This window comes from Streptopelia decaocto, assembly GCF_964273445.1.
Source record: "Streptopelia decaocto genome assembly, chromosome: 18".
NCBI lineage: Eukaryota > Metazoa > Chordata > Aves > Columbiformes > Columbidae > Streptopelia > Streptopelia decaocto.
The window spans coordinates 9,355,364-9,381,797 of NC_138673.1; the positions used below are offsets into that span (position 1 = coordinate 9,355,364).

At 42.6% G+C, this 26,434-nt stretch overlaps 1 protein-coding gene across 1 annotated transcript; it reads left to right on the forward strand.

Annotated features, from left to right (window-relative positions):
* Positions 1–3,181: 3,181 nt before the first annotated feature.
* On the forward strand, positions 3,182–26,178 carry APPBP2 (amyloid beta precursor protein binding protein 2). Its single transcript, XM_082068741.1, has 13 exons — positions 3,182–3,359; positions 12,506–12,594; positions 13,009–13,160; positions 13,709–13,832; positions 16,977–17,145; positions 17,834–17,923; positions 18,395–18,462; positions 18,543–18,648; positions 18,963–19,087; positions 19,277–19,362; positions 19,605–19,795; positions 20,035–20,200; positions 21,034–26,178. Exons 1-13 carry the CDS (start codon positions 3,219–3,221, stop codon positions 21,285–21,287), a joined length of 1,761 nt encoding a protein of 586 aa, XP_081924867.1. The 5' UTR covers positions 3,182–3,218; the 3' UTR covers positions 21,288–26,178.
* The last annotated feature ends 256 nt before the right edge of the window (positions 26,179–26,434 follow it).

The following is a 26,434-nucleotide window of genomic DNA, read 5'->3' on the forward strand; positions in this document are numbered from 1 at the left end:
TTCCAAAACTGTTTGAGACAGGCATGCAAAAGGCAGAGCATCTGCAGACAGACATCCCATTGCAGCTCCTCACCGGGTCAATGAAAGGGCTCACGAACACTAATCACCACCTAACAAAAAAAAAAAAGAGTTAAAAATTGTGAGACAAAGACAACACTGCTACTTTCTCCAGTAGCAGACGAAATTGACTTGTTAGTCATGAAACCATGATACAGGTTTGGAAATGCTCATGAGAACAACCCCCTCCAGCAGAGGTGAACTCCAGCAACTCACTGCTGTCCAGAAATAGTAACTTGGTACCAATATGTGCTTGGAGTTTTCTTTTTTAAGGGTTTTGAGGGGTTCCATGGTGCAGAACATCAGGCTCTACTGACATTCTGTTGAAATTACACAACCATTTCTCTTGGCAGATGTAAAATCTCTTCTGTATGAACCTCAACAAAAGGAATTTTGACAACCAAGAGGTCATTTGATCTCTAGCGGCAGCTTTTTATAATAGAAGGCTACGATTATATTTTCTTTAAACGTTTACCCATTATTAGGCTTGTCTGCATCCCCATCCACCACAATGGCCCACAGATGTACAGAACCACCGCGCTCCATACGCTTTACATGTGAGTTGTTCAGATATCCACACGCATCTTCAAAAGCAGAGATTACAGAAGGCAGACTGACTGAATGCTTTTGCCTAAACAACATACATTTCCATTTTACTTTCAGACACAGGCAGTGTTTGTAAGTGTCCTTTAAATGTTTCCCCATATAAAGGAGGCAAAGGAAAAGAGGAAGATATCAGCAAAGATAAGAATAACCATCAGAACCTCTGCCAACAAGTAATGGAGACAGAAGGATTTTCTAACATCTGCAACTATTAATGAGTAATTGCATTAAAATATTTTACGGATGTGAAAAGCACATCACTGAATAAAGCCATTTTGCTAATAAGTTCCCAGTACAGCTTAAGGAAAAAAAAAAATCCATTAAACATCAGGATACTCTAAAGTTTAGCCAATTATTTAAGAGAACAGACTTTTATAAGTCTATTTTACTACTAACTTTGAACAGTCATCAACTATCTCAACATTCAACACACAGATGCTGAATCGAGGACTCTGTCGGCTCTCTAATAATGCCTTTAAAAACAAAATACATATCTACAATAGATCACCAAGTTGTTCAATACATAAATATATCAACCCATGCAGTACTAATAAATAACAAATGCTACCATATCTAAATTTTATTTCTACCCAGAAATTAAATCACTTTTGCCATAAAGATTATTCCTCAGGCTCTACCAAAATGAACTGCAGACCAAATACATAACATAATATACTACAGAAAAGGTTTATACTGTGTCCTTCTTTCATAAATATACATATTTCTTCTCCTTAAATATACACACTAGTTTTGCCTACAAAAAACTACAAGAAAGTAGAAGGTATAGCCTAATTTTTCAAGATGTAGTAACTTATCAAGAAGATCACAGCACCATCCTGAAAAGTATATTTACTTTTACTATTACTTCCCGAAATCTTATTAGTTGCTTCATTTTACATTATAAGCTCAAGAATTACTATTGTCTATGCATTATAAATTATTTTTACTTCACCAGAATGCTCCTTATCTGTCCTCTCTCCATAGGCCTCCAACTCTAACCCTTACAAGCAAGCTCTCTAGAAAGCAACTGGGCTAAATAGCCTCTGTGTCCTGTGGGGCTAATTGCCAATAGAAACCAGCTGGCTTTCCTCAACTGCAAAAAATCACACCATCTCAGAAAATAACTTTAAAAACCCACTGAAGCCACCCATAGGCAAAAGGAGGCCAAAGTAATCTTCCATGCTCTGTTTATGTCACATTCTTTCCCTCCCACCCCATAACATTTGGTTCTGCAAGTAAAGGACAAAGAATAATGTCTTCTCATAAGATGGGGGGAGGAATAGCAACAATTTAGCATTATTAAAAACAGTCCCTGAAGTGAAACAGCAGAACCTCTGCCTCCTATAACTTTTAAAATAAAAAAGGACAAACAATAAGTCACAGTATCAATCCTACATTAGCTAAGAAAACCAAAATAATACTTGACAGAAGGAGAAATATTTCCTAGTATAGTTAGTGCATCTAGGATTTGGGTTTTTTCTATGCATGCTATGATAAAAAGTTTGAAAAATGCAGAATATCTAACTCCGAATAGAAGTTTTGTTCAAGACCATGCTAGAGCAGTCAAACATGAGGGATATTACTTAGTGCAATATCAATATCTACACCAAGTAGTAATCTTAGAGTCCTTCCCTGTATTGCATTGGGGTGGCTAAATCACTGCCTACACACAGTGTGAGTCTGGTTTAGACCAAATGATCCTAATTGCCTCTGCCTAAAAGTCTACCATCTGTGTCTGAGAACTATCCAATATGTTCCTAGCGGTGTGTGCAAGCCCCACACGGAAAGCAAATTAGGAAGAAAAACATGCCTCAGACAGCCTGGTAAAGATAATGAGATATTGACAAAATATAGTGCCATTTCCACGAGGGGTCACAGGTTAATTTATGGAGGGAAAAGGGTGTTTTTACCACATGGCAGCCGAGGAGGAACACCAGGCGAGGCAGGTGCACTTCAGGTACCCCAGCAAACCCCCTCAAGTGCCAGGCTCCCTTATTAGCACCTTGAGCTGCCAACACACCTGAAAGCCACAGAAGGCCCAACATTAGCAGTTGATTACCACAGGTGAGGCTGTAAATACTGACATTTCCACCCATAGGAGCAGGCTGAGGTAGCTGCTGGAGCTCAGTGTGTGAGGGGAACACTCAAGGTCCCCCCTTAGTTCAGCTGCTGGGGGTGCTCAGCTGCTCCCCACACACAAATAAACCCCTCGGAGACCCCCAGGCTCATGTTGGCCGTGATGAGCCACAGTGACTCCCCACACGCTTTCTCCCCCCATATTTCCTCTCAGCCCCCTCGACATAACCACGTACCCCCACAGCTCTTTATCGCCCCCAGCTTTTCCCTCTGCCTCACGTTCGTTCCCTCGAGTCTCCGCGCAGGCGGATAATTACTCCCCTCTTTCCTTCCCCCTGCCATCCCGCACCGCTCCCCGCATCTCCCGCCGCTCCCGCCGGTCCCTCCCCGGGCAGGGCGGCGGGAGCCCCGAGGCGCGAGGGGCGGGAGCTGGAGCGCTCGGGCGAGCACGCGGGGGGGGAAGGCGGCTCCGCACACCCAAGATGGCGGCCGTGGAGCTGGAGTGGGTGCCCGAGACGCTCTATAACACGGCGATCTCGGCCGTGGTGGACAGTTACGGGCGGGCCCGGCGCCGGGACATTCGCTCGCTGCCTGAGAACATCCAGTTCGACGTGTACTACAAGGTACGGGGAGGCGGTGGGGGAGGCTGAGCGAGGCCGGGCCCGGCTGGGCCTGAGGGAGGTGGAAGGAGAAGCGGGCCGGAGGAGGCGGCGGGAGGGCAGCTCCGCTCCCGGCCTGCCCGGGGAGGGAGGGGGCGCAGGGCCTCGCCCCGCCGCCTGGGCCCGGAGGGTGGGCTGGGGGAGTGAGGGCCTGTGTGGGGCCGCCTGCGGCTGGACGAGAGGAGGCTCCGGGGGGCGGCCCGGGCCGGGGGCCCGCGGCTCCTTCCCCCTCAGCTCCCTCCCCTTCACCCGCGGGCGTTCGGCCCGAGGAGGCGGGGGAGCCCCGGTGGGAGGACGCGGAGAAGGGGCCCGACCTTGGGGCTCGGGCCCGGGGGGGAAAAGGGGCCTCCCCGCCGTTGGAGCCGGAGGGGCGGCAGGGCAGGGTGAGACCCAGCAGTCTGTGCTGCGAGATGTATTTTCTTCCTTTTCTCTGTTCTTTTTTTAATGTATTGAAGAAGGTGATGTCAGTGGTGGAAGGGGGCGAGCTTGCTATGCTCTTTTACCTTCTTTAATGATCTGGTAGGAACCAGATGAAAAAAGAATTGAGACTCATTTAATGAGATAGTTTATTACTGTTAAATCATTCTTTCTAGAAAAGGGAATTTCTCATTGAGCTGCCTCTAAAATACCCAGAGTCGGAGTAAAAGGTACACTGAGATGGTCCATTAATTCCTATTGTCCATCAAATAGGCATTTCATCCATGTACAGGAGCGGCTGGAAATGTGCATTCCTTAGGAGAGAAACAATATGTTAAAAAACCCCAACCAAACAACAAAAAGATGGGGATAACCTGTTCTTTCCTCTGTTGCAAATTTCTAAAATCCTAGGATGTGCTAGACAAATTAATTCTTTAAATGAATTTTTATGAACCAAGGCTAGTGGCCTCTACGTGTGTAGAGCATACTAGTATTTATTAGGAAGGCTGATCTTCCCTAGAGACAGAGAAATTGCGCCTACAGCATTGAAACAGGCGTTCAGTTTTTTATGTACTGGATGTTACTTGTCTGCCTTATGGGCTGAGAAGTGTGGAACCCCATTTCTAGCACATATGGGCATGCTCACAGATAACGATGTGGTTAACATATGGCAGTTGTCAGAAAAAGACTAAAGATGTGGAACTAACAATGTGGAAGACTATTTTGAGGTTTATTTTTAACTGTTAGTAGGTATGACCGTTGACAAACAAACTTTCTTGGCCTGTCCTGATGTTCATTCAGGTGAAAGGATGAAACTCGGTGGCTTTCAAAAGCATAAAAGCAGAAACTCCTTTTAATGATAGGAATATCTAAGTATATATTATTCTTAGATTGTTTATAAACTCATCTGTAGGTAAGCTTAGTAGATCATTGACTTATCCTTTTACTAGCACTCTTGAGTGGTTGCATTGAATCAAATTCATATGGAGTTGTTTCATAATGAAAAAAGAACCCGCAATATATCTTCTAAAGAGAATTTCTATCTGTTTGTGTGTGTGTACATTAGTATGCTGTCTTGTTGGGCAGTTGATAATAAACATGCTGAGTACTAGACCTCAAAGTTTCTGTTGTACCAGTCACTAGCCAGTATAATTTTTATTAATGACAGTAATTTGCATTGCTTTTCCTATTATTTCTGTGTTTTACAACAGACCGATCTTTGATAGTCTGAAATGTGTAAGGTGCACCTATATTCCTCCTACAAATACACATCTGTGAGGTGTCCACATACAGAATGAATAAAACCAGGCCATGCAGTGCAGTGAGTGTTTTCCCCTTGCTGCCAATGGTAGGCTGGTCCTCCATGTCTTCACTACTTATATATATATAAAAATCTTTTCTGTGTAGTAGAATTTGTTCTTTTTAATAGTCACATTCAAATTAGTTTATCCATAAATGTAGCTAAACCTTGAATGGGTACTGAAAGGAAATCCTCAACCCTTACTGAGGGGTGTTCTGTTTACAGTGATGCCTGCCTGCAGTGGGTGCCTTGAAGTCCAGCACAGACGACAATGTTTGCATTTTTCTACATACCTATACAACACATAGCGACTGGTTCTTGATTTTGGTGTTCAGATGGCTACAGCAATACAAGTGACATCGCTGAATTGGGTTAGAACAAGGACAGCATCACAACTTTGGACAGTCCTCTTGTGTGTGGTGCTTGCATTGGTTCTGGACACAGTTATTTTCAAAACCATATGGCTGTTAAATACCATTTCAGGTTGGTGAGCTAGGTTCAATACAATCTCACCATCAAATTCTTTAAAGCAGAAGTAGAATTTCTAAAGTCAATAACAGTGTTTAAAGCAAGACAAACTAGAGACTTTTAATTCTTTGTTCTGACTATGTGGTTGTGGTTCTTGCTGCTGTGTTGAGGGGGCGTCAGTTACTAGTATCAGATGGAAAAGTCTTATTCTTTAAGTACAGCTGAGGAAGTGTGTGTAATTGAGGATTTGTATGAATATACTTGCATTTAGACCTTGAAAAGGAGAATAATTTTCTTTCTGTCATTATTAAAAGGAATAACAATGTTTCTAGTCTTTCACAGCTAACTTGTAATGGTTTGTGATACAGGAAAAAGTACCTCTGATTTTGGTGTTTGCAGGTTTTGGTGTTTGTTTTTCCCCCCCAGGGTACCATCTAATCTAATGTTCGGTTCTGTCGTTATAATATATTGCCTTTATTGCCCATTCCTTAACAAATCCAATTACTTTTAATTCTGTGTATTCCAGGACTGTTAACTTCTAGGCCATGCCCTATAAACCTGTGAGTTTGTAGTTCACAATGAGGAATCAAACCTGGGATAGCTGCAGGATGTTCCTTGTTGTGGACTTGGTAAGAAATAGGTTCTGCTGCAAGGTGACAGGAGCAGGCAGGTTCCTAATACTGAGCATATTTATCCTTCTGTAGCATTCTTAAATATTTGACTAAAGCTTAAAAAAAGGCAATATCAAATAATTGTGATCATAGTAAGACAACAAACCTGTAATGGTCCCGCAGGGTCTTACTGAATTTTTTTCAAGCGGTGTTTGACTTTTCCTTGCAACCATTATATAATAAAAATGATAGAGGCAGAGCAGAATGCTTGTAAGGGTATCCTGGAAATTTACAAGTTACGTTTGGCGTAAAAATATATTTAAATGTCTTATCACAGCTGTATTTTGAAGAGCTTAATAACTAGTACTGTCAAAAGGAACACCTGCATCTGGGGAAAAAATATAAATGTGCAAACATATCATATTTTGTCTCCTTTTTGCGTTGCCGGGTTTATGTATATCCCAGTTGTGTTGTTTCCTAGTAGGACTAGTTAGGTTCTCTGTTTAGTGCAGACCTGTAACCTTTAGTAATTGCACTATGCTCACTTGTTTCTCATTAAAATTTTTAGGCAAAATCCAGGAGGTTGTTATCGTGCTTCCTCTTTGAAGTGGTGGATGAAACTTCTGAAGTGCTCCACCTTGAGAATAAAAATAGCAGATTTTGAGTTTAGATCTTGATAGCTCCAACTTCTATAATAATGAGCATAGCTGCACTATTGTGTCTTCTCACTGTATTCTCGTCAAAAAAAAAAGAACAAGCATGGCTAAGAAAAGCTCTTGTATCGCATCGAGGTGTTCTTTGAACCAAACCAAATGAACAAACAGGAATTTGCTGACTCTTCACACCAAGCAATAGAATGTTCATTCTCTGCATTGCAGTAGAGATTGGGTTTACTGATGAAGAATCATTATAAGCATAATTTCTAGAAGATTAGAATAAAACTAGCACTTGTCCCGAGGTTTCAGTCTCCTGGGTGTTTGATGAGGGTGAAGAGGATAAACTACCCATGAAGTGCAGCTGTGCTGCTGTAGTTTGGAGGTGTCCTGACTAGAGGAGTAGAAACAAGGTCATAACCACTGTCGGAGGGAGGCACAAGTCCCAGAGCAAAGGGGTCGTGTTCTGTTATTTGGAGGGACATCCCAAAGATTTAATTACATTCATGTTGCTGTATTTTGGGGGGTCACAAATTAAATGTATATGTGGGAAATTATCCTGATTTCTTCATGTGTGCACAGACACACGTACAACCGTTGCCATCATCGGGCTCAACGTCCAGAGCGGTGTGTGCAGTCACACTTTTCTGAGTCCTGCTTGAATTAAATCATATTTAATCTCGCTATCCAACGAGACCTGGACAGACTGGAGAGGTGGGCAGGGAAAAATTTAATGAAATATCAGAAGGGCAAGTGTAGAGTCTTGCATCTGGGTAGGAATAACCCCAGGTTTCAGTATAAGTTGGGGAATGACCTATTAGAGAGCAGCGTAGGGGAAAGGGACCTGGGGGTCCTGGTGGACAGCAGGATGACCATGAGCCAGCACTGGGCCCTTGTGGCCAGGAAGCCAATGGTACCTGGGGTGGGTTAGAAGGGGGTGGTCAGTAGGTCAGAGAGGTTCTCCTTCCGCTCTGCTCTGCCCTGGGGAGACCACACCTGGAATATTGTGTCCAGTTGTGGCCCCTCAGTTCCAGCAGGACAGGGAACTGCTGGAGAGAGTCCAGCGCAGGGCAACAAAGATGCTGAAGGGAGTGGAGCATCTCCCGGGTGAGGAAAGGCTGAGGGAGCTGGGGCTCTGGAGAAGAGGAGACTGAGGGGGGACCTCATTCATGCTTACAGATATCTAAAGGGTGAGTGTCAGGAGGATGGAGCCAGGCTCTTCTCGGTGACAACCAATGACAGGACAAGGGGTAATGGGTTCAAACTGGAACACAAGAGGTTTCACTTCAATTTGAGAAGAAACTTCTTCTCAGTGAGGGTGGCAGAGGCTGGCCCAGGCTGCCCAGGGGGGTTATGGAGTCTCCTACTCTGCAGACATTCCAACCCGCCTGGACACCTTCCTGTGTAACCTCAGCTGGGTGTTCCTGCTCCGGCAGGGGGGTTGGACTAGATGAGCTTTCGAGGTCCCTTCCAATCCCTGACATTCTGTGATTCTGTGATATCCTCATATCACCTTTTTACATTAAAGCCTCACAGTGAGAATCACCGCTTCAACAGTTTTTTCAATTATTATTACTCTTTAATAGGTGCCATGTTTTTATAGTCTAAACTTAGACTAGAACTGAACCTTCTTTCCTTGTTGTCTTTACTGGTTCGAAACTTCTTGCCTTCGCTTACCATTCTTCTAACTCGTATTACTCAGTTTGTGTTGTTTTGTGCTGGCATATTTTGTGTTTTGTTCTTTTTGTTTCTTGTTATCGCTGAAACAATAATTCCTATTTCCACTTCATTTCCTTTGTACTGATTTAACTTCAAAGCAAACTGAGTTTCCCCACTTACCGCTTTGGAGAACGACACGTGTGTGACGGAGGCTCAGACTGCGAGTCCCTTGTCCTGGAGCCGTAGGTGTGACACAAGTTTGCTGATACGGCTCAGAGAGCAGAGTGGGTGTGAAGTGGGTGAGAGCAGTAGCTCGGAAAGTTGTCACTGAAGTTAGGCTCATTCAGTACGGTTGGCTTTGGGTTTGTATTTGGTTTTTTGTGGGGAGTTGTTTGTTTTGTTTTTCCTTGATTATTTATGTGATTGAGGTTCGTAAAGATCAGGCAGTGTGTTTTCAAAGAACTGTAAAGTTTGGGGTTTTAAATGCCCTAAACAGTATCCAGTAGAACTAGCGCTTGTCCAGAGGTTTTGTAGGTGGTTCTGAAATTGATTTTAAAAGAATCAAATGTACCTGAATTTCCAGCTGATGATTTTCTAAGGCTGTTCTGCTCCCCTCCCCAGCTCTGTCTATAATGAGTCATTGGTCAACAGATTGATTCTGTGCACTGTGGACTCTCAAGAAATGTTTTCTTTCTTTGTTAAATAGGGAAGGAAGATTGGGTTACAGCCAACCTTTTTTCCGAAATACTGATCTTTGATTAAGTGTACAGTCCTTTGCAAATTTGGCATGATATTCCACATTACATTATTAGACATTATTAAACATGCTGGGGAGCTCCTTGGCATTCCTTGTCTCTTTAATGTTTAATGAAATACCCATATTTATTTTTCAATCCTCTTCCAAACTGGAGCAATAGGAGCATATTTTTCAAATTACATATGCTACACTTCCTCTTCTAGAGGGTCCTTTTACAACTGGTTAGAATTAATCTCCAGCTGCTTTAATATGTAATATCTTTTTTTACATAATTATTATTTTTTCTTTAGCTTTAGAAAAAGTCTTTTTTCTTTTGCTTGTACATCCTGGAATGGCTCAGAATGCTGGTGATACAAATACGATATACATTTTTCCCTTGTGCTGGGGCTTTGCTTTTGCCAGTAGTTCAACAGATCTTTGTCTTTATTTTGAGGGCTTTGCTAGGAAACAGTTAGAGCTCAGCTTAGTCTGTTCTGAGAGGGAAATCTGACCGGGACTTTGAGAGTTACATGTACCTTATGGTATAATAGATAACTTACAAGTTAATGTTATATGTTTAATTGGGGACACCACCATAATGTAGCTTTTGAATGTTTAGGTGCATGTGTTGTGAGTTAAATATTAAGCCTTAGATCCTGGAGGAGGATCAAGGTGGTTTTTCTCACAGTCATACCAAAGAGTGTGTGTAATATTACACACACACACACATACGTATACATATATAAAAAACTTATACCTTGTTTCCTGTCTTCAGAGCCAGAATTAATGTGTCAATGTGAGCTGGTGAAATTGGAAGTCATCTTGTAGGCTTTTATTAATTTTTCTCTAGTTAAAGAAAAGTCAATCTCTGTCAATCTCCAGTTAGGATAAGTTCATGTCTGAAAGACATTTGTTTCTTAAGAATAGTTCTTGAGGAGTCCAGACCTCTGCCATTCTTGCTAGGGCGTGTTTTCCTTGAATCACTATGTTTTGGATGTTTTTGTGTTTCGTAGCAAGGCTTGTGATCAGGAATTTTGTGTCTCTGGAGCTTTAACAACAGAACCGTTTCTTCAGTGCTTGCAACTGCTTCTCAATGGACAAATGAGCATTACTGAATCTCCTGGAATTGCTTCACAGTTGGAAATAGTGAGGAAATATATGTCAATGTCAGATTTTGTTTGAAAATATTGCTGTAACAGCTACAACAGTTCCAAGGGACTTCCAGCTGAGTTAGTTCTTTAAAAATGTTTGCCAGTATGTCAAGGGAAGGGGTGAATAGTGTGGTAAACGTGCCAGGGATACTGTATTTCTGGTTGAACCACCAAAAACTGGTTGGGTTTTTCCTGTGTGCCAGGATGGTGTGGGTGTTCACCTTTGACTTGAGCCGAGAGATGTTCAAGTCCAGGCCTGGACCTCAGAGCCAAACTTTGCATGTGCCTCAAATAACTGATGTCTCAGAATTGAAGGTCTTATCTTAACAATTATTGATAAGATGTCCACCTTCAGTTTTGGGCACAGACTACTAGGTGAGGTTGAATCCTCTGTTTTTTCTTTGTGGAAAATCTGTGTTAGGTTTTAGCAGAGTTTCCGTTAGACAGCTGCGTTGAAGAAAATGAGAATGCTTAACCGTGACTGCAGTTTGTAAATCCATCACACTGGCTGTTCTTTCCCTGCCAGAGCGAATATAGCTTCAGAAGAGATTCTGATCCCTTTGAAGTCTAGGGACACGGACTGTTTTATCAAGGAGTAACTTTGCATGCAAACTTGCACTGCTTTTTAAGATTTTTCCTTTTTTTTTTTTTTTTTTCCTCCCCAACAAAATAGGTGACTAAAAGGAAAACATTCATTTCTGGCAATTGACATTTTTAGGTCAAAGTATTTTTGAAGTTTTTTTTGTAGGTTCTGTTGTTAAAATAACAAACTTGCTGTGCAGTAGAATCAGTGTCATGTGCTTTTATAAGAAAAGCTGACTAAAACTAAGTTCCTGGCTGGAGGAAGATGTTCTCACATGCTTTGTTTGGAACGCTAATTCAGCTGCTTCCAGGGTTTGTGGAGAGAAAGGTGAACCGGACACAAGCTGCTTATCAATACAAGGTTTTTAAGAAGTTATTAAAACTGAGAGAAATATCACAATTTATGGATTGGTTTGGTTTTGTTTGTTTTTTCTGGAACACCTAAAATAACACCTAAAGGCTCCCTCAGCCTTTTCTCACACGAGAGATGCTCCACTCCCTTCAGCATCTTGTTGGCTGCGCTGGACTCTCTCCAGCAGTTCTCTGTCCTGCTGGAACTGAGGGGCCACAACTGGACACAATATTCCAGATGTGGTCTCATCAGGGCAGAGCAGAGGGGCAGGAGAACCTCTCTGACCTACTGACCACCCCCTTTTTAATCCACCCCAGGTACCATTGGCCTTCCTGGCCACAAGGGCCCAGTGCTGGCTCATGGTCATCCTGCTTCCCCCCCCAACTCTCCAGCCTGTCCAGGTCTCTGATGGCAGCACAGCTTCCAGTGTCAGCCACTCCTCCCAGCTTGGTGTCATCAGCAAACTTGCTGACAGTGCACTCTATTCCCTTGCCCAAATCATTGATGAATATACTGAATAACACAGGCCCCAGCACTGCCCCCTGAGGCACTGCACTGGATCCAGGCCTCAACTGGACTGTGCCCCATTGACCACGACTCTCTGGCTTCTTCCCTTCAGCCAGTTCACAGTCACCTCACTCCCCGCTCATCCAGACCACACTCCCTCAGTTTAGCTGTGAGGATGCTGTGGGAGACTGTGTCAAATGCCTTATTCAAGTCAAGGTAGATCATGTTCTTAGTATTTATAGTATAATGTGGCAGATAGTTCTGCAACTTAACCATGGTTTGTTTTCTATCAACGAGTCAACTGATGTATTTACTTAGTTGCAGGCACAAATCAATTTGGGGCATAAAACGGGCCGGTGCTTTGAATAAATGCGTGAACGGATTCGCCCAAGTTTTCCTATTCGCTTGTGCAGGAATCGCTTGTGTACACACAGGTATTAATGGGCCAGGGCTCTGGGGATCGGTGAGTCACCCATTGCAGAACATGTGGGTTTGGGGTTTATTGGTACTGCTGTGTTTCTGTGTGGAGACAGTGGAACTATTGCTCTTTAGTTTGCTGTATTGCAGTACTTTGAAGTCTAGATTTCATCATAAGTCATCTTAAATATTAAGGTAAAGTTCCCAGAAGAACTCCTAGTCTTAAATTTTTAAATATATTTGTGTTCTTCTTTCAGCTTTACCAACAGGGCCGCTTATGTCAGCTGGGTAGTGAATTTTGTGAACTAGAAGTTTTTGCAAAGGTGCTACGAGCTTTAGATAAAAGGTAAGTATCTGAATATACTGAGAGTTCTCATTTCAGCTCTTAACCTCTTGATGTGGGTTTTGAATTTGGAAGATGTCTCTAATTTCCTTGGTCTTACTAGCCCACTTAGCTTTAGCTAAAAGATTGTTTTCCCGTTTTAATACTGTGTGGGTAGGTTGTGTTTTGCGTACGCTGGAGGGAGTCCTTGCAGAGAACTTTGTGTACACTCACTTCATTTGTTGGATAATCCAACAACTGTATTCCATTAGCCTCGAGATTGACAGTTATGCTTGTATTCATCTGGATTTGCTTTGAGAGAGGGTTGGAGTTCTTTCTCTGAATCACCACTCATTTGAATTCATGGCATTTGAGCCAACTGACTGCAGTGTTTTAAAAACTTTGTGTGTAATCTAATTCTGTTCTCTTTTGTTTCAGACATCTGCTTCATCACTGTTTTCAGGCTTTGATGGACCATGGAGTAAAAGTTGCTTCCGTACTGGCCTATTCTTTCAGCAGACGGTGCTCCTACATAGCAGAGTCCGATTCTGCTGTGAAAGAAAAAGCAATCCAGATTGGTTTTGTCTTAGGTAACTGGTGACCATAGGCTGTTTAACATATGATACTTTCTTTCCTGCTGGTTTCAGTTAAGCTAGTGCAATTTCTTTTTATGTTAATGTCTGTGATTTCTTTTTAAAGAACCTGTGACGTGTGTGGTTTTTGGACTGTAATTTTTAGAAAACTATTTGGTGTTTTAAGAAAAATATCTTGGATTTTAGTATGTAAGAAGATATAGGCGTGTCTTTGCTATTACAAATGTTTTAGATACAAAATTTGTCAGTAGATGTGATGCTTAACATTAAGACTTTGCGTAACTTTCGTATTGGCAAGTATTTCGTGACAGATAACTGTAGGAAAACTGTGTAATACCACGAAGTCACCCTCAACTGAAGGAGAAATCTTCTATTCTATTTTTTCCTTTTCAGTTCAGAACTGGATGGTTGAAACTTGCCAGGATTCCCCTGTGTAGCGTGCAGTTCTAGGCAAAAAGTTGTCTTCTTACAAGACTCGAGCAAACCCTTTGTGTCTTAAGAAGGTGTTTGGCTGTTCCAAATGTTTGTTGTTGTTTTTATTCCAGGGGGTTTCCTATCAGATGCAGGCTGGTACAGCGATGCTGAGAAGGTATTTCTTTCCTGCCTTCAGTTGTGCACCCTTCACGATGAAATCCTTCACTGGTTTCGTGCTGTCGAATGTTGTGTAAGGTGAGCTCACCTTTAATTCCTCTATTTCTTGCTGTGAAATGCATATTAATGTAATATGCTACCAACTGCCTTGGAGCCATCAAGCTTCAGATGCTTCCTTTAGTGTTCTCGTTTTGAAAAACTGCTCCCAAAACCCCCTGTGTCTTGTTTATGGTTGGGCAAATACAAAGAGTAAATAAGCTTTGCCAGGAGCTGCTTACTTTCTGTGCCAACCAGAGGGCCGTGGCAGCGGTGGCTGCTCTGCCTTGTTGTGCCCTGCCAGCTCCTGCCAGCTCCTGCTGGCTCGCACTCCAGAAACAGGGTGATGCCAGGAGAGCATTGGGTACGTGTCCCCACCTTCCGGAGCTGGGAGTGATGGGTACAGCGCCACTGGGAGGACTTGGGCCTTTGCCTTCTAATTCATCTACAAAAAATTCCCTAGTTGTATCAGGCTGTTCGGCAAGCTGGAGAAGGAGCCTTAAAAATTGCCCTTGCCTTCTCCAAATAGAGGAGGGAAAAAGATAAAGGGAAAAAAGGTACCTGTCTCTGGGCAGCAGTGTCCATCCCGCACTGTGATGGTGCTCAGCTTCAAAGTCATGAGGCCATAGGATAAACTTTTTGTTGTTACCATCCAATCCCTGCTGGGGTATATCTTGTTCTTACCGCTGTGCTTGCACTGGAGTTAGGTGTAGTTTTAAGACAACAAAATTTAAGTCCAGCTTTTGAAAATACCAAAAAAAAAAACCTGGCTGCTCTTATTCTACAAGCTAGAAAGTCTGGGAGTTTAATACATTGCATTACTAATATAATGCAGTTTAAAAGCATGGAAAGTTTTGTGTTGTGTAGACGTAATTGGGTGTTTGTACTAGCAAAAGTAAATTATATGGAGAGAATTGAAAAAAATGAGAAGATTTGAGATTTATACAAGCTTGGATGCTACTTTCCTGCATGTGTTTCACTCATTTTGATTTGCTTTCTCTCATTATTCTATGTTAAGCAATAAGGCACAAATACATGGGTCTCCCACTTCATTATTTCTCATTTTGCTGATTCTTGGGGTTTTTTTCCGATGTTGTTTGACCTCCTAAGCTGCTGTGTAACGTTGTGTTTGCATGCTCCTGGAGAATTATGGGTTTTTTTGGGTGAGGGACAAGTTATTCCCCAAAAGCTGCTATTGCAGACATCAAAGACAATCCAGAGCTATTAGCATAAACGTCCTAAGGCATTTATTCTTCCTCTTGGCTTTATTTTCTAAAATTCCTTTGGCTTAATAAAGGATTTTTTGTTACTCAAAACTGGATCACATCAACCCTGCTTATCCTAGAGGATTGGGTTAGGTTTAGCTTGGGGTTTTGGTTGATTTATTTGCTTTTAGACACTATCACTGAAGCATCCAGATACTGGATATTATCTCTGCCGGGCGCTTATCTCAATTGCAGCTCTGTCCGTTCTGGCTTAGACCGTTACATGGGATTTGGGGTTTGTATTTTTATTGTTGTGTAGCAGCTTCCACTTGAATGGTGTCGGCAAAATCACAGAATGTCAGGGATTGGAAGGGACCTCAAAAGCTCATCCAGTGCAATCCCCCCATGGATTAGGAACACCCAGATGAGGTTACACAGGAAGGTGTCCAGGCGGGTTGGAATGTCTGCAGAGTAGGAGACTCCACAACCCCCTTTAAGGAAACTGTAATTGCTTAGTTTTTTTCTATAGTTCTTTAATAATTCCTGTCTCTTGTGTGGACGTTGGATAGTTTTCTGCTGCCTGTGACCAAGAACTCAACATGCTTCTGCATTGTGTGTAGTTCTCAGACCTTATTTAAGGAAAAATGTGGCTGTTGCTTTTTTCTTTCTGTTCCCGAGCTGTGTTGCTGTGTTTCTCATTGGAAAGCTGGTGTTTGCATAGCTTATTTCAGGGGTTTTTTTTTAAGGTCTTTTGATCTTCTCTCTGCCTGGCTGATACACGTCTGCTGGGTGCTTGCCTGCCACTCCCTTCGTGGGAAAATGGGAATTTTATTTTCTTCCTTGTTAGTGTTTGAATTTCATGATACATTTCAATAGGAAAGTGGAGGAGGAGGCTGGATGTACAGAACAAACTTGAGTGACTTTACTATTGTGGGGGAGCGGCTACAAAACTTATAAATCTCTACTCAGGTTTAGAGAAATATTTGATCAAAAACCTCACTGTTCCTTCCTCTCCTCTTGACAGTTTATTGGAAGATCTATCTTAATGTGTCATGAAAGGTATAAACTGCTGTACCTGTACGTTAGCTCACATTTTCAGAGTTGCAGCCTCTGTGCAATCCAGCCTTACGTTCTCTTTCACTTTTTCTCTTCCTGTTTTGTGTCATCCTCCTGATTTGCAAAAACCTGCCTGATGTTTGTCAGTCCCTGTTACTCAGTGTCTAATAACAGATTTCCAGGAGGGACAACGAGGTTAATTTACCCCAATTTCATGTGTGCTAAATGGCAGGCGTTTGGAATAGCGCAGGACCAGCTGTCTCTCCTTAGTCCGTGATGGGTAGGAATACAGTTCTGCCCTTTAGGCTTGCAATATGACAACACACACATTTCTAATGCATCTCTTTAAAGTAAATAAGCCTACACTCAGAAAAAAAACATTCTTTTGTTTGAAATAGATGCCAGAAGCTGAAGTTGTTAGTTCTCTAGAGAAACAAGTACGTTCCAGTAGCGCGAGGTGTTTGTCTGTCGCTTCATGAAGGTTCTGTGAATCCTTCAGACGGAAGGGCTGAGGTCAGGAGAGGGGTTTAGAGTTGTTGTGAACTGGGCCAACAAAATAGCATTTTCTGGTGATGCGAAGTTGAGCATTGAGAAGAACAGATTTTATGAGAAATAAAACAAAGCCACCACACCAAAGTGATTGAAACACTGGATATGTAAAAATGCATCAGTATGTAAAATCATTTGACATCTCCAACAGTACAAATTCTTGTCGTGCGAGAGACAAAATGCGGTGCACTGAAACAATATTCTGTGAGTAGTTCTTCTGTGTTGCTGAGTTCAGACAGTGCAGTTTTGTTGGGATGACAGCCCAGTTATGTTGTGAGGATAACATCAAATCGCAGATCCATGGTTCTGCTCTATATCGAAATGGTTTATTCAGAGACCATTCAGAGACCAGAAGATCTTTTTATATCTTCCTAAGGCTGCTGCATGTTCGAAATGGTAACTGTAAATATCACTTGGGAGAAGAAACATTCAAACTTGCTCAGTCTTACATGGACAAACTGGCAAAGCACGGCCAGCAAGCGAACAAAGCCGCGCTCTACGGGGAGCTCTGCGCGCTGCTCTTTGCCAAGAGCCACTACGATGAGGTGAGTGGGATCTGGGGTTGGTTTTCCCTCAGAAAACTGCTTGTGGAATCTCTCAGGACATTCCCTGACTGGCTCATTATTCACATTATCTTTCTAGTTACCGGTCCTGGTACCTGTGTGACATTTATCTGCTTTTCTTTCTATGAGTTAGTCTGCGAACGCTTAGTGGTACTTTGGCCAACATTAAGAAATGATGTGTGATAGATAACCAACACACACTACCAATCTGTAAATGAGATATTATTAAAAGCTTATTTTTAATAGGTAAAAATGAATAGCAGACCACGGGTAACAATTCTTTGCACCTATTATATAAAAACTTGTGACCTAAGTGTAGCTGCTGTATAAAGTGCAGTCTGTCTGACCAGGAAGCTGTCCTACACAATAGGAGTTGTGAGAATTACTTAAAGATTATCAAATACCCTTTTTCAGTTGTAAAAGCCGTTGTAATAATACATACCTTAGGCTAGCGTACAATACGCATCCACTATTAACCTTAAGAGGGCTTTTTAAGTCTCTCTTTTAAGACTTAGCTGAACAAGTTACATTACACAGAAGCAATTAAACAGAATTTTAAGTTTTCTAATGTAAATGACCAGTTTACTTTTCAGAACCAAGTAATTTTTTTTTAATGTTGCAATACAATAAAGTTCCACCTTCATTCTGTTGGTAACTCTTTGTTCAACAGGCTTACAAGTGGTGCATAGAAGCTATGAAGGAGATCACAGTGGGCCTGCCTGTCAAAGTAGTAGTGGACGTTCTCCGACAAGCTTCCAAGGTGAATTTAAAATCTCCAGCGTTTCCATTGTAACTAAATTACTACCAGGAGTGGGGGTGGATAGGTGGCACCTCCAGGAGACGTGGGTGACCAGGCTCTTTTTTGAGCCTTGTAACTCTGTAGTTTTGGTTTAGTTGCTCCACCTCAGTCTCAGACCTGGGAGGGTTTTTTTGCCTTTTTTCCTGAAACTGAGTTACAGCTGCTCAAGTGACCATCAGGATGGTTAACCCTAGAGCATCCCGTCAGAAGGGGCTGTTCCCGGTTGATCTAGACTAGGTACCGTACTATGGCAGAGTAAAATGCAAGTTTATTAATGTTCTCTGTGAAGCTTTTCTTAAATAGCTGAAAAGTCCTTTAGTAACCATCATGATATTTTGATATTAAAAGCAGTAGTTAGCAATTGGGCCGGTATCTGGAGGAGGCAGGTTCTGAGTGTACCCCTTTTCATGTGCTTCACTTCAACCCGTTTAGGCTTGTGTTGTAAAACGTGAGTTTAAGAAGGCCGAACAGCTGATAAAACACGCGGTATACCTTGCCCGGTAAGTAGCATTCCCAAACAAAAACCTTTTAAAATTATGCGTAGCTTGCCTCAATTTGTAATGTAAGTATGTTTCTGCAGGGAGCATTTTGGAGCCAAGCACCCCAAATATTCCGATACGCTACTAGACTATGGATTTTACTTGCTCAACGTAGACAATATTTGCCAGTCGGTTGCGATCTATCAGGTACGCACGGGGCTCGGTGGCCGCCTGCTCTTGCTCTTGACATCCAGCATCTCTCAGATGTTTCCACTAAAACTCACGTACAGTTAATTCAGAGAGAGATAATAGTTGATTTCATTACTGCAATGCTAGTTCTTACATAAAAAGGTGTGTTTTTTTCTTTTTTTAATTTACTACCTCAAGTATGTAGATATAGGCCTGCGGAATTGCAGAGCAAATAGATTTCACCCCACCACCCCCTTTTTTGCAGTGAGAGAGATCAATTTGGGTTTTTTCCTGTATTAACTGATAAAATGGTGTTCTTGTAACTCTTTCAGACAGCTCTTGATATCCGGCAGTCAGTATTTGGAGGTAAAAACATCCATGTAGCTACAGCTCACGAAGACTTGGCTTATTCTTCATATGTTCACCAGTACAGCTCTGGAAAATTTGACAATGCGCTGTGAGTATAGTTGTGCAGGTACTGGCAGCAGATTTAGTGCTGTAAATGGAGAAAAGTGTTCTTAAATACACAGATTTTCCAACTGGAATTTAAATGCATCTGTTTGTTGCATTAAGGTTTCAAATATTTTATCAGTCAGCCACTAATTTAAATATATGAGTCTTGAATTTTTAATTTGAACTCTTTCAGGTTCCACGCTGAACGTGCTATTGGCATCATAACTCACATTCTCCCAGAAGATCATCTTCTCCTGGCATCTTCCAAGAGAGTTAAAGGTGGGACCCTTCATTGTGGTATTGGGACCATTTAAAATGTCTCATTCAGATCTTCTTATCCTGTTCCCTCACAACTCGAGTTGTTTTTTTGGTTTTGTGTTTTTCAAATTGTTGCACCCATTTGAAACAGTTTGTAATGAACACAAATGATTCGATGTCTTGGGTGCTTGGCTTTTTGCTCCTTACAGTTGACATCTTGTGTTTGGAACACAGTAATGTTGGGTTTCTTTCTCCTCTCTCAGCACTTATCCTGGAGGAGATTGCAATAGACTGTCACAACAAGGAGACGGAGCAGAGGTTACTTCAGGAAGCTCACGATTTACACCTGTCCTCGCTCCAGTTGGCTAAAAAAGCCTTTGGGGAGTTTAACGTACAAACAGCAAAACACTACGGCAACCTTGGGAGACTGTATCAGTCCATGAGAAAGTTTAAGGTGAGATGATGTTGGTGTAAAAATCTGCATGACATCTGCTACAGCAAATGATGATTTTCAGTGTCTACAATTCAGAGTTTGTTGGTAGATTTGGTTTTGGTTTCCTTACTTTCTGCCTCTCACAAAATACTACAGACTATTTAGCTGCTACATAGTTACGTTTCTTTAAACCTTCCTTTTTTCCCCTCTTTTTGTGGCGTGCTGAGAGGTGTCTGACTGTGTGAATCTGCTCCTCACAGGAGGCAGAAGAAATGCACATCAAGGCGATTCAGATTAAGGAGCAGCTTCTAGGTCAAGAAGATTATGAAGTTGCCCTGTCCGTGGGTCACTTGGCTTCTCTCTATAACTACGACATGAACCAATATGAAAACGCCGAAAAGCTTTATTTGAGATCCATAGCCATCGGTAGGTGATTCTGCTCACCTGGGGCTTTATGGTTGTTTTAATACTACAGGAGACATTGTTAAAAACCTTGTTACAGTTTTGAGTAGAGAACTTAATGAAATGCAAGGTGTTTAGATTGAAAATACTTACAAAATTGTGCACTTTCTGGAATGTTCTCCTGGGGACTGAATTCTGGAGTTGTGTTTTTAGTGTTCCTTTGGAATTCACTCTTGAGAGCATCTGGAAACAACTGCTTTCATAGCTGGCCTGTTAGTATTTAGAGTACATTTCGCAGTTGTGCCCAAAATTTAAGTGCAGAATGTAGTTGAATTTGGAAAGAAATGGGAAACTATTGTGCCCATCAGCCTCATTGACTGTTTTCCTTGCCCATTATCATTTGCAGTGGACTTAAAATTCCGAATCAAATGCATCTTTGGGCCACACTGTAGCTCAATTTTGAGACTGTTTATACAGTTCTGTGCAGTGTGTTATAGAAGGATTTATGATTTTAAGGTAGAAAACTGAAAAACAACTTCCCCATTAAATAGAATTTGGAGTGAAATTGGGAAATGAGGTGGCCGCCTTCGTTGTACAGCTGGTAGATTTTTGTGTGTAAAGCTGTGGTGCAATTAATGATCTGGTTGTAGAGTCCTTGGGGACAGGTTACGAGACCCTGGGAGGAGGAGGCAGAACTCAAACCATCCTCCAGGAAGCTCGTGTGCTGTTTGTGTCCTGATTTAATGCTTAAAAACGTGATGATTTGCCATAACAAAAGTTCATGTTGTTGATAAAAATGACGTGATAAATAAGATGCAGCATATGGGTGAATTTTGTTTTCTTTCGGATTTCTTTAGGGAAGAAGCTTTTTGGTGAAGGATACAGTGGACTTGAATACGATTACAGAGGTCTCATTAAACTGTACAATTCCATTGGCAATTACGAGAAAGTTTTCGAATACCACAATATTTTGGCCAATTGGAACCGGTTGCGGGACCGGCAGTTCTCGGTCACGGATGCTCTGGAGGACGTGAGCACCAGCCCCCAGTCCACTGAAGAAGTGGTCCAGTCTTTTCTGATGTCTCAGAGCGCGGACGGACAGAGTAGCTAAGAACTTGGTCAGTCAACCAGTTTGGGGTTTTTTCCCCCGGGTTACAGGGGGAAAAGTCATACTGTGAAATCTCTAAACCGTGTAGTTCTCTGGGGGCTGGAATTTGCGTTGAAACACTGGTCCAGTCTGCTGCAGAGCGCCCATGTGGATGAATGTGTGTTCAATTCCTATCAGCATGTGGATGGCATGTTTAGTTCGGCTCACGTTTTTAATTTGGTATTCCCGAGAACCCCTTCTTTCTCTCTTCTTTCAAAAGAAGCTACTTTTGCAGAAAGCCTGCAAGAAAACCTGAAATAAAACTGTTTGAGTTCAAAAGAGTTGCATTCTTATTATGAATGGAAGGTTTCATCAAGAGATTGCTTCTGAAATATAGAAAGAATAAACGCTGTACTATAGGAGTTACGTGAGAAAGGTCTTTCTGCTGAACGCATCGTAGCAAAATTAATCGTAAATATCCAGTAAAGGGAGAATGTCCCGGCCTTGGCTGCTGCCTTATGAAGAAAAGTGGCAAAGAACCACTTTGGAGAGCAACATACCCTTTGTGATCCGCAGTAGGTCGTTGAGTGAGTAACCGCCGTATGTTGTGTTTGACATCCTGAACTGGACCAGTGTTCATCTGGGAGGGATGGATGGAAGATCCGCTAGACCAGCAGTCGTAGTTTTGTTGGTACCAACCACACGTGCTAATCTGAACAGGACCAGGAAAATCACAAGTGGACCAGCCTGCTAGAAACAGTTTTTGGACCAGTGGCTTTAATTTAATATTTCTGCCCCTGCATTCACTTTTACAGTAGAATTATTTCCTTTAGATGTATGATCAGTGCAAAATTATATTCATGTAATAGATACAAAACTAGGAAGTGAACGTTCTTTAGCGGTTGCGATGGCATGCGTTTACCTAGTAAGCTTATACCAATATTAATGTCAATGCCACAAGCAAAACTAGAAATGCTTAACTATTTGCTGCAGCCATTTTTTTTCCTTTTTGAATGGGCTCACTCTAATAATTGAGGCCATAACTTGTTTATACCAGTTAATAAGTTTTGTATTACAATCCAGCTCAGTTTTGTTTCTGGAGAACACAACTTATTGTACAGTGCGCAGGGGTCAGCGGAAAATGCCAAAAAGCACAACACTTTTTTTTTTTTTTTTTGTGATGCTTCATTTCTACATTAAACAATAGTACAACCAGAAACCGATTCCTTTATATTAATTTAAAACCAGAAGTCATCTGTAAAATCCTGTAACAATGCCTATCTCACTAGCTTGTCTTAATTTTTCTTCTGTTCAGGGGCTGCTTGGTTGTGTGGGTTTTGGTTTGAGTGTTGGTTTTGGTAGTGGTGTTTGGTTTTCTTTTAATGTTGAGTTGTAGTCTGTACCGCAACACACGAGAACGACGCGCTGCTCCGACCTCGCAGCCGGTGCCGCTGTGGGTCGGGCTCTGCCCTCGCAGCCGGTGCCGCTGTGGGTCGGGCTCTGCCCCGTTGGGGTTTCTCCCTCCCCTGTTTTCAGGGGCTGGGGCCGCTGGTTCGTTTGGGGCCTGGTTTGTAATCGGTGAAGCTCGGGACAGGGAAAGCTGCTCGTTGGTCTTCAAAAGAGCGCGGAGAGGAAACAAGTTTCACACGCGACTCTGAGCTTAATGGCTCTTTTGAGAACTGAATTTTACAGGCCAATAGTTCATATACTGGTGCCTTGAAGTGTATTTTGGGGGGGGAAAGGCTGAATAATACCAACTTTAAAATGCAGTTATGTAATTAGGGAATGCAGAATTAACGATTGCATACTTGGAATATCTTCACTGATGTGAGAAGACGTGTTTGCGTTAAAAAAACCCTGTGGTATTAAGTCTTAGACTGCAGTGTATCCTCAATGGCTGGTCAGTGAAAATCCAACTTAAAATTATGCATGGATTTCCAATCTAGTTAATTTAGAGCAATTTTTGTTTGACTGCTTTAGGTACTACAAATTTGGCTGGCTACAAGGTGAAATGCTTTTATCCCTGAATGCTCATACAGCAGATCAGTGAATTAGAAAGTTCTTGTGAATTCTCTTAAATTCTATTAAAACTATTTAAAATTAAACGAAGTATGTAATGCTAGGGTCAGAACTTAGGCAGGGAAGGTGTGCTTAGACTTGTCCTCGAGAAGCTGTGTAATTTCTGTACTGCCGAAGCGATGAAAAGCTTCAGACTGGGTACGTGGATTTAGACTTACACGGAGACCGTTTGTTTGCTCAGGGTTTCCATGTCCAGCCTTTGACTGAGGCACCTCCCAGGTCTGGGGTTTGGGGTGAGGAGCAGGTTTGGTAGTGGTGACAAGTCCCTGTGTGTCACTGCTGGATTTCGGCTCTGGGTTGCGTGGGTGTTTCATGCTTTGCCTTCAAGTTACAGCATCCAGGAGAACTTCGGACACGGGGCAGGTTAGGGAGGCGTCGGGCCTCTATCGGGGAACCAGATGTGGTAGTTGAATTAATTTAATTGGTAGCTTTGTTCTCAAATCTTGCTGGGTGGATGTGCTTCCTTTCCTAAAGCGACATCGCCGGCAGGCTGTTTCTGTTGGTGCGTTGGCTCGTCTGGAAGGAGTCACGGTCCTAAAAGTCACTTGGAATTCTGTGTGATAATGGACTTGGGCCAAGAAGGGGGACTCGGCCCGGTGTAGTTGCGGAGTTGTGGTGCTGCCGGTGTGATTTTTGTGGGACTGAGGGAAATCCTGACTTATCTCTTGGGTTGAACTTCCCCTTGTAGCAGCTCCCAGCCCCGGTCACGCCGCGGTGTGCGGTTCTGGAGGACGGCGGCTGCGATGCTCTCCGTGCTGCAGGCCTCATCTTCTCCTTGTCATAACATAAAACTGACCTTGCTAGGCTTTGGTCTGTATCTCCTAAACCGAGTTCTCCGATGTCTCTGCTGTTACGGTTTGTTTGATGGTTTTGAGTAAGCAGGAGTGCGATGGGATGGCTGTGAGCGCCCTGTCCCCCTGTACCGTGGGGCTGCAGCAGATCTCGTGGTGTGACTTCAGTGTTTCCCGACTCCCTGCTGGGGGAGCAGAGGGTCTTGTCCCCTTTGTCCTCCAGGGCACAACTTGCCAACGCAAACCCTGCACCCCCTCCCCATGGGGCAGAGCTGGGGAGTTCCCCTGTGAAACACTCACTGAAGTTAATTGATTATTGGCATTTTATAGACGCACAGTTCATCTACCACTAGTGGAGCAGGTGCTGTTTGGTGCTGGCATTGAATGGGGAGCGCTGTGAGTGGAAATCCAGTGAAGTGCATCTTCAGAGTTTTCCTGGAAGGTAAGTAATTTATCACACCAGAGGGACTGGATGGAAGTAGCGAGGACAGGTACACCCTTAAGGAAAAATATTTAAATTATTGTTTAAATTAAACCCTTAAAACTTCATTTCCAGCATAAAGTTTGAGTCAGTCATTTGCGTGTCCCGGGTGTCTCCGCGCTGTCCGTCCCGTGCTCTCCTCACTCTACAGCCATGCCTCTTGTTTAAGACTTTTTTTGCATATGGATTTTGTTAAATACTTGTGAAGGGGTTTTGTTGAATTCTAATTTATTAGGGTGACAATGTTATTTTGTAATTTTTAAAATGAAGTTTTTCTTTAAACGTGCTGCAGTCTGAAATTCGCTAAAGGTGCCATTGCGCTGCTTCTCGTGGTACAAAAAAAATGCACATTTATCTTGATTTCCTTTTTATAGTCCTACGTATTGGTAGAGCACAAAAAGGAAAACGCATCGTGCCTAAAATGTTATCGAAGCTCTTGGCAAAAGCTTTGGTTTGCGCGATGGGGTTTGGCTGGCGGCAGATGGCACGGGGCGGCTGTTGCTGTCACCCGGCGGTAGATGGAGATTCTTCCCTCCGCCTGTGCGGAAACCTCGTGGTATCTGAAGGTCCCTGTTCCCTTTTTATGGTTTATAACAAGAAAACTCCTGGTCAAGCGCTAGTGTGAATCTGACTCTTTGTTGTGGGTGTTTCCGTGTTTGACATGACCGGCCAGTTGCACCTTGTGCTTCTTGGCCTTGGATTCTGTGAGAAGCGTGGAAGAAATTCCCTTTTTTACCTGGAAATAAACCAACCGGCGTATGGAAACCTGGTGGCGCTTCTGTCCCTGAATCTCAGGAATGTTTTAGGCGGTGGAACAGGTTTCCCTTCGGTGATCTGAAGGTGTGTGCTCTAGGGTCTCGTTTAAGGATATTTCATTGCAATCCTAGGTATCTATAGCATGAGTGGCCTTAGTGAGTTTGTTGAAGTGCACATTTTTGTTTTTCAAAAGTAAATTTTAAGATGAAAAAAGATATATACTATATAAATATATAGAGATATTTAGAAACTTGGTTTGTGGTGCACAAGTTCAGTGTTGGATCGCTAAATAATTGTCGCAGGTACCATATGTGTAACTTTTTTCTTTTATGTATATTCCTTTATGGGAAGCGATGTTGCCATGGTAACTACAACTTCACCGTTTCTTTACTACTTAATGATGTGAATGAACTCTACATTTTATTGAATATTACCAGGTTCAGTACTATTTTTATACTTTAATGAACTACAGGGGATTTTAATTTAATAGCATTTTGACAAAGATGTTGCTTGAACTGTATAACTGTATAAATCGAACTCACCCAAAGCCACCACTAAAGCAGAATCTCTACCTGTAGTGCCACGTTCATTGATACGAGTTTCTTGGCCATCACTGGACTTTGGAGACGGCCCGACTTGTCGTGTCCAGACGAACGTTTCGTACCCTGTTCCCCCAGACTGCAGTGCCCGACCTTATTTGTAACCATCAAACCGTCCTATGTTTGTAACCAGCATTGTGATATTCTGTAACTGTATTGCTAAAATGAAATATTGACCTAATAAATATAGTGTTCCCGCGCTTCAAAGTATCTGCATTGAATTTGGTTAAAAGTTGGCGTTTGACGAACACCTGCTCTTGCTCCCCGTGCCTTCTTGTACCTTCTAGAAAAGTGGGGATTTGGCTGTATCCACTTTTCGATGTAACTTGACCGTTTGGAAAGCGAGGATGAGTCCAGGGGTGATGAGGCTGAAGCCCTTTGGGGTTGTGTAGCCCGATATCTTGTGTCCGTGTGAGCTGAAATGGGTGAAAGATGCAAGTTCCTGGGCAGCTGCGTGTTTTCCTG

What these genes read in the sequence shown, in the direction of transcription:
- APPBP2 (XM_082068741.1), top strand. Translation starts at nt 3,219, where the DNA reads ATGGCGGCCGTGGAGCTGGAGTGGGTGCCCGAGACGCTCTATAACACG. An exon ending in CCAAGAGCCACTACGATGAG is followed by an intron (nt 17,146 to 17,833) that starts GTGAGTGGGATC and finishes TTTGTTCAACAG; the next exon opens with GCTTACAAGTGGTGCATAGA. An exon ending in TTCTCCGACAAGCTTCCAAG is followed by an intron (nt 17,924 to 18,394) that starts GTGAATTTAAAA and finishes CAACCCGTTTAG; the next exon opens with GCTTGTGTTGTAAAACGTGA.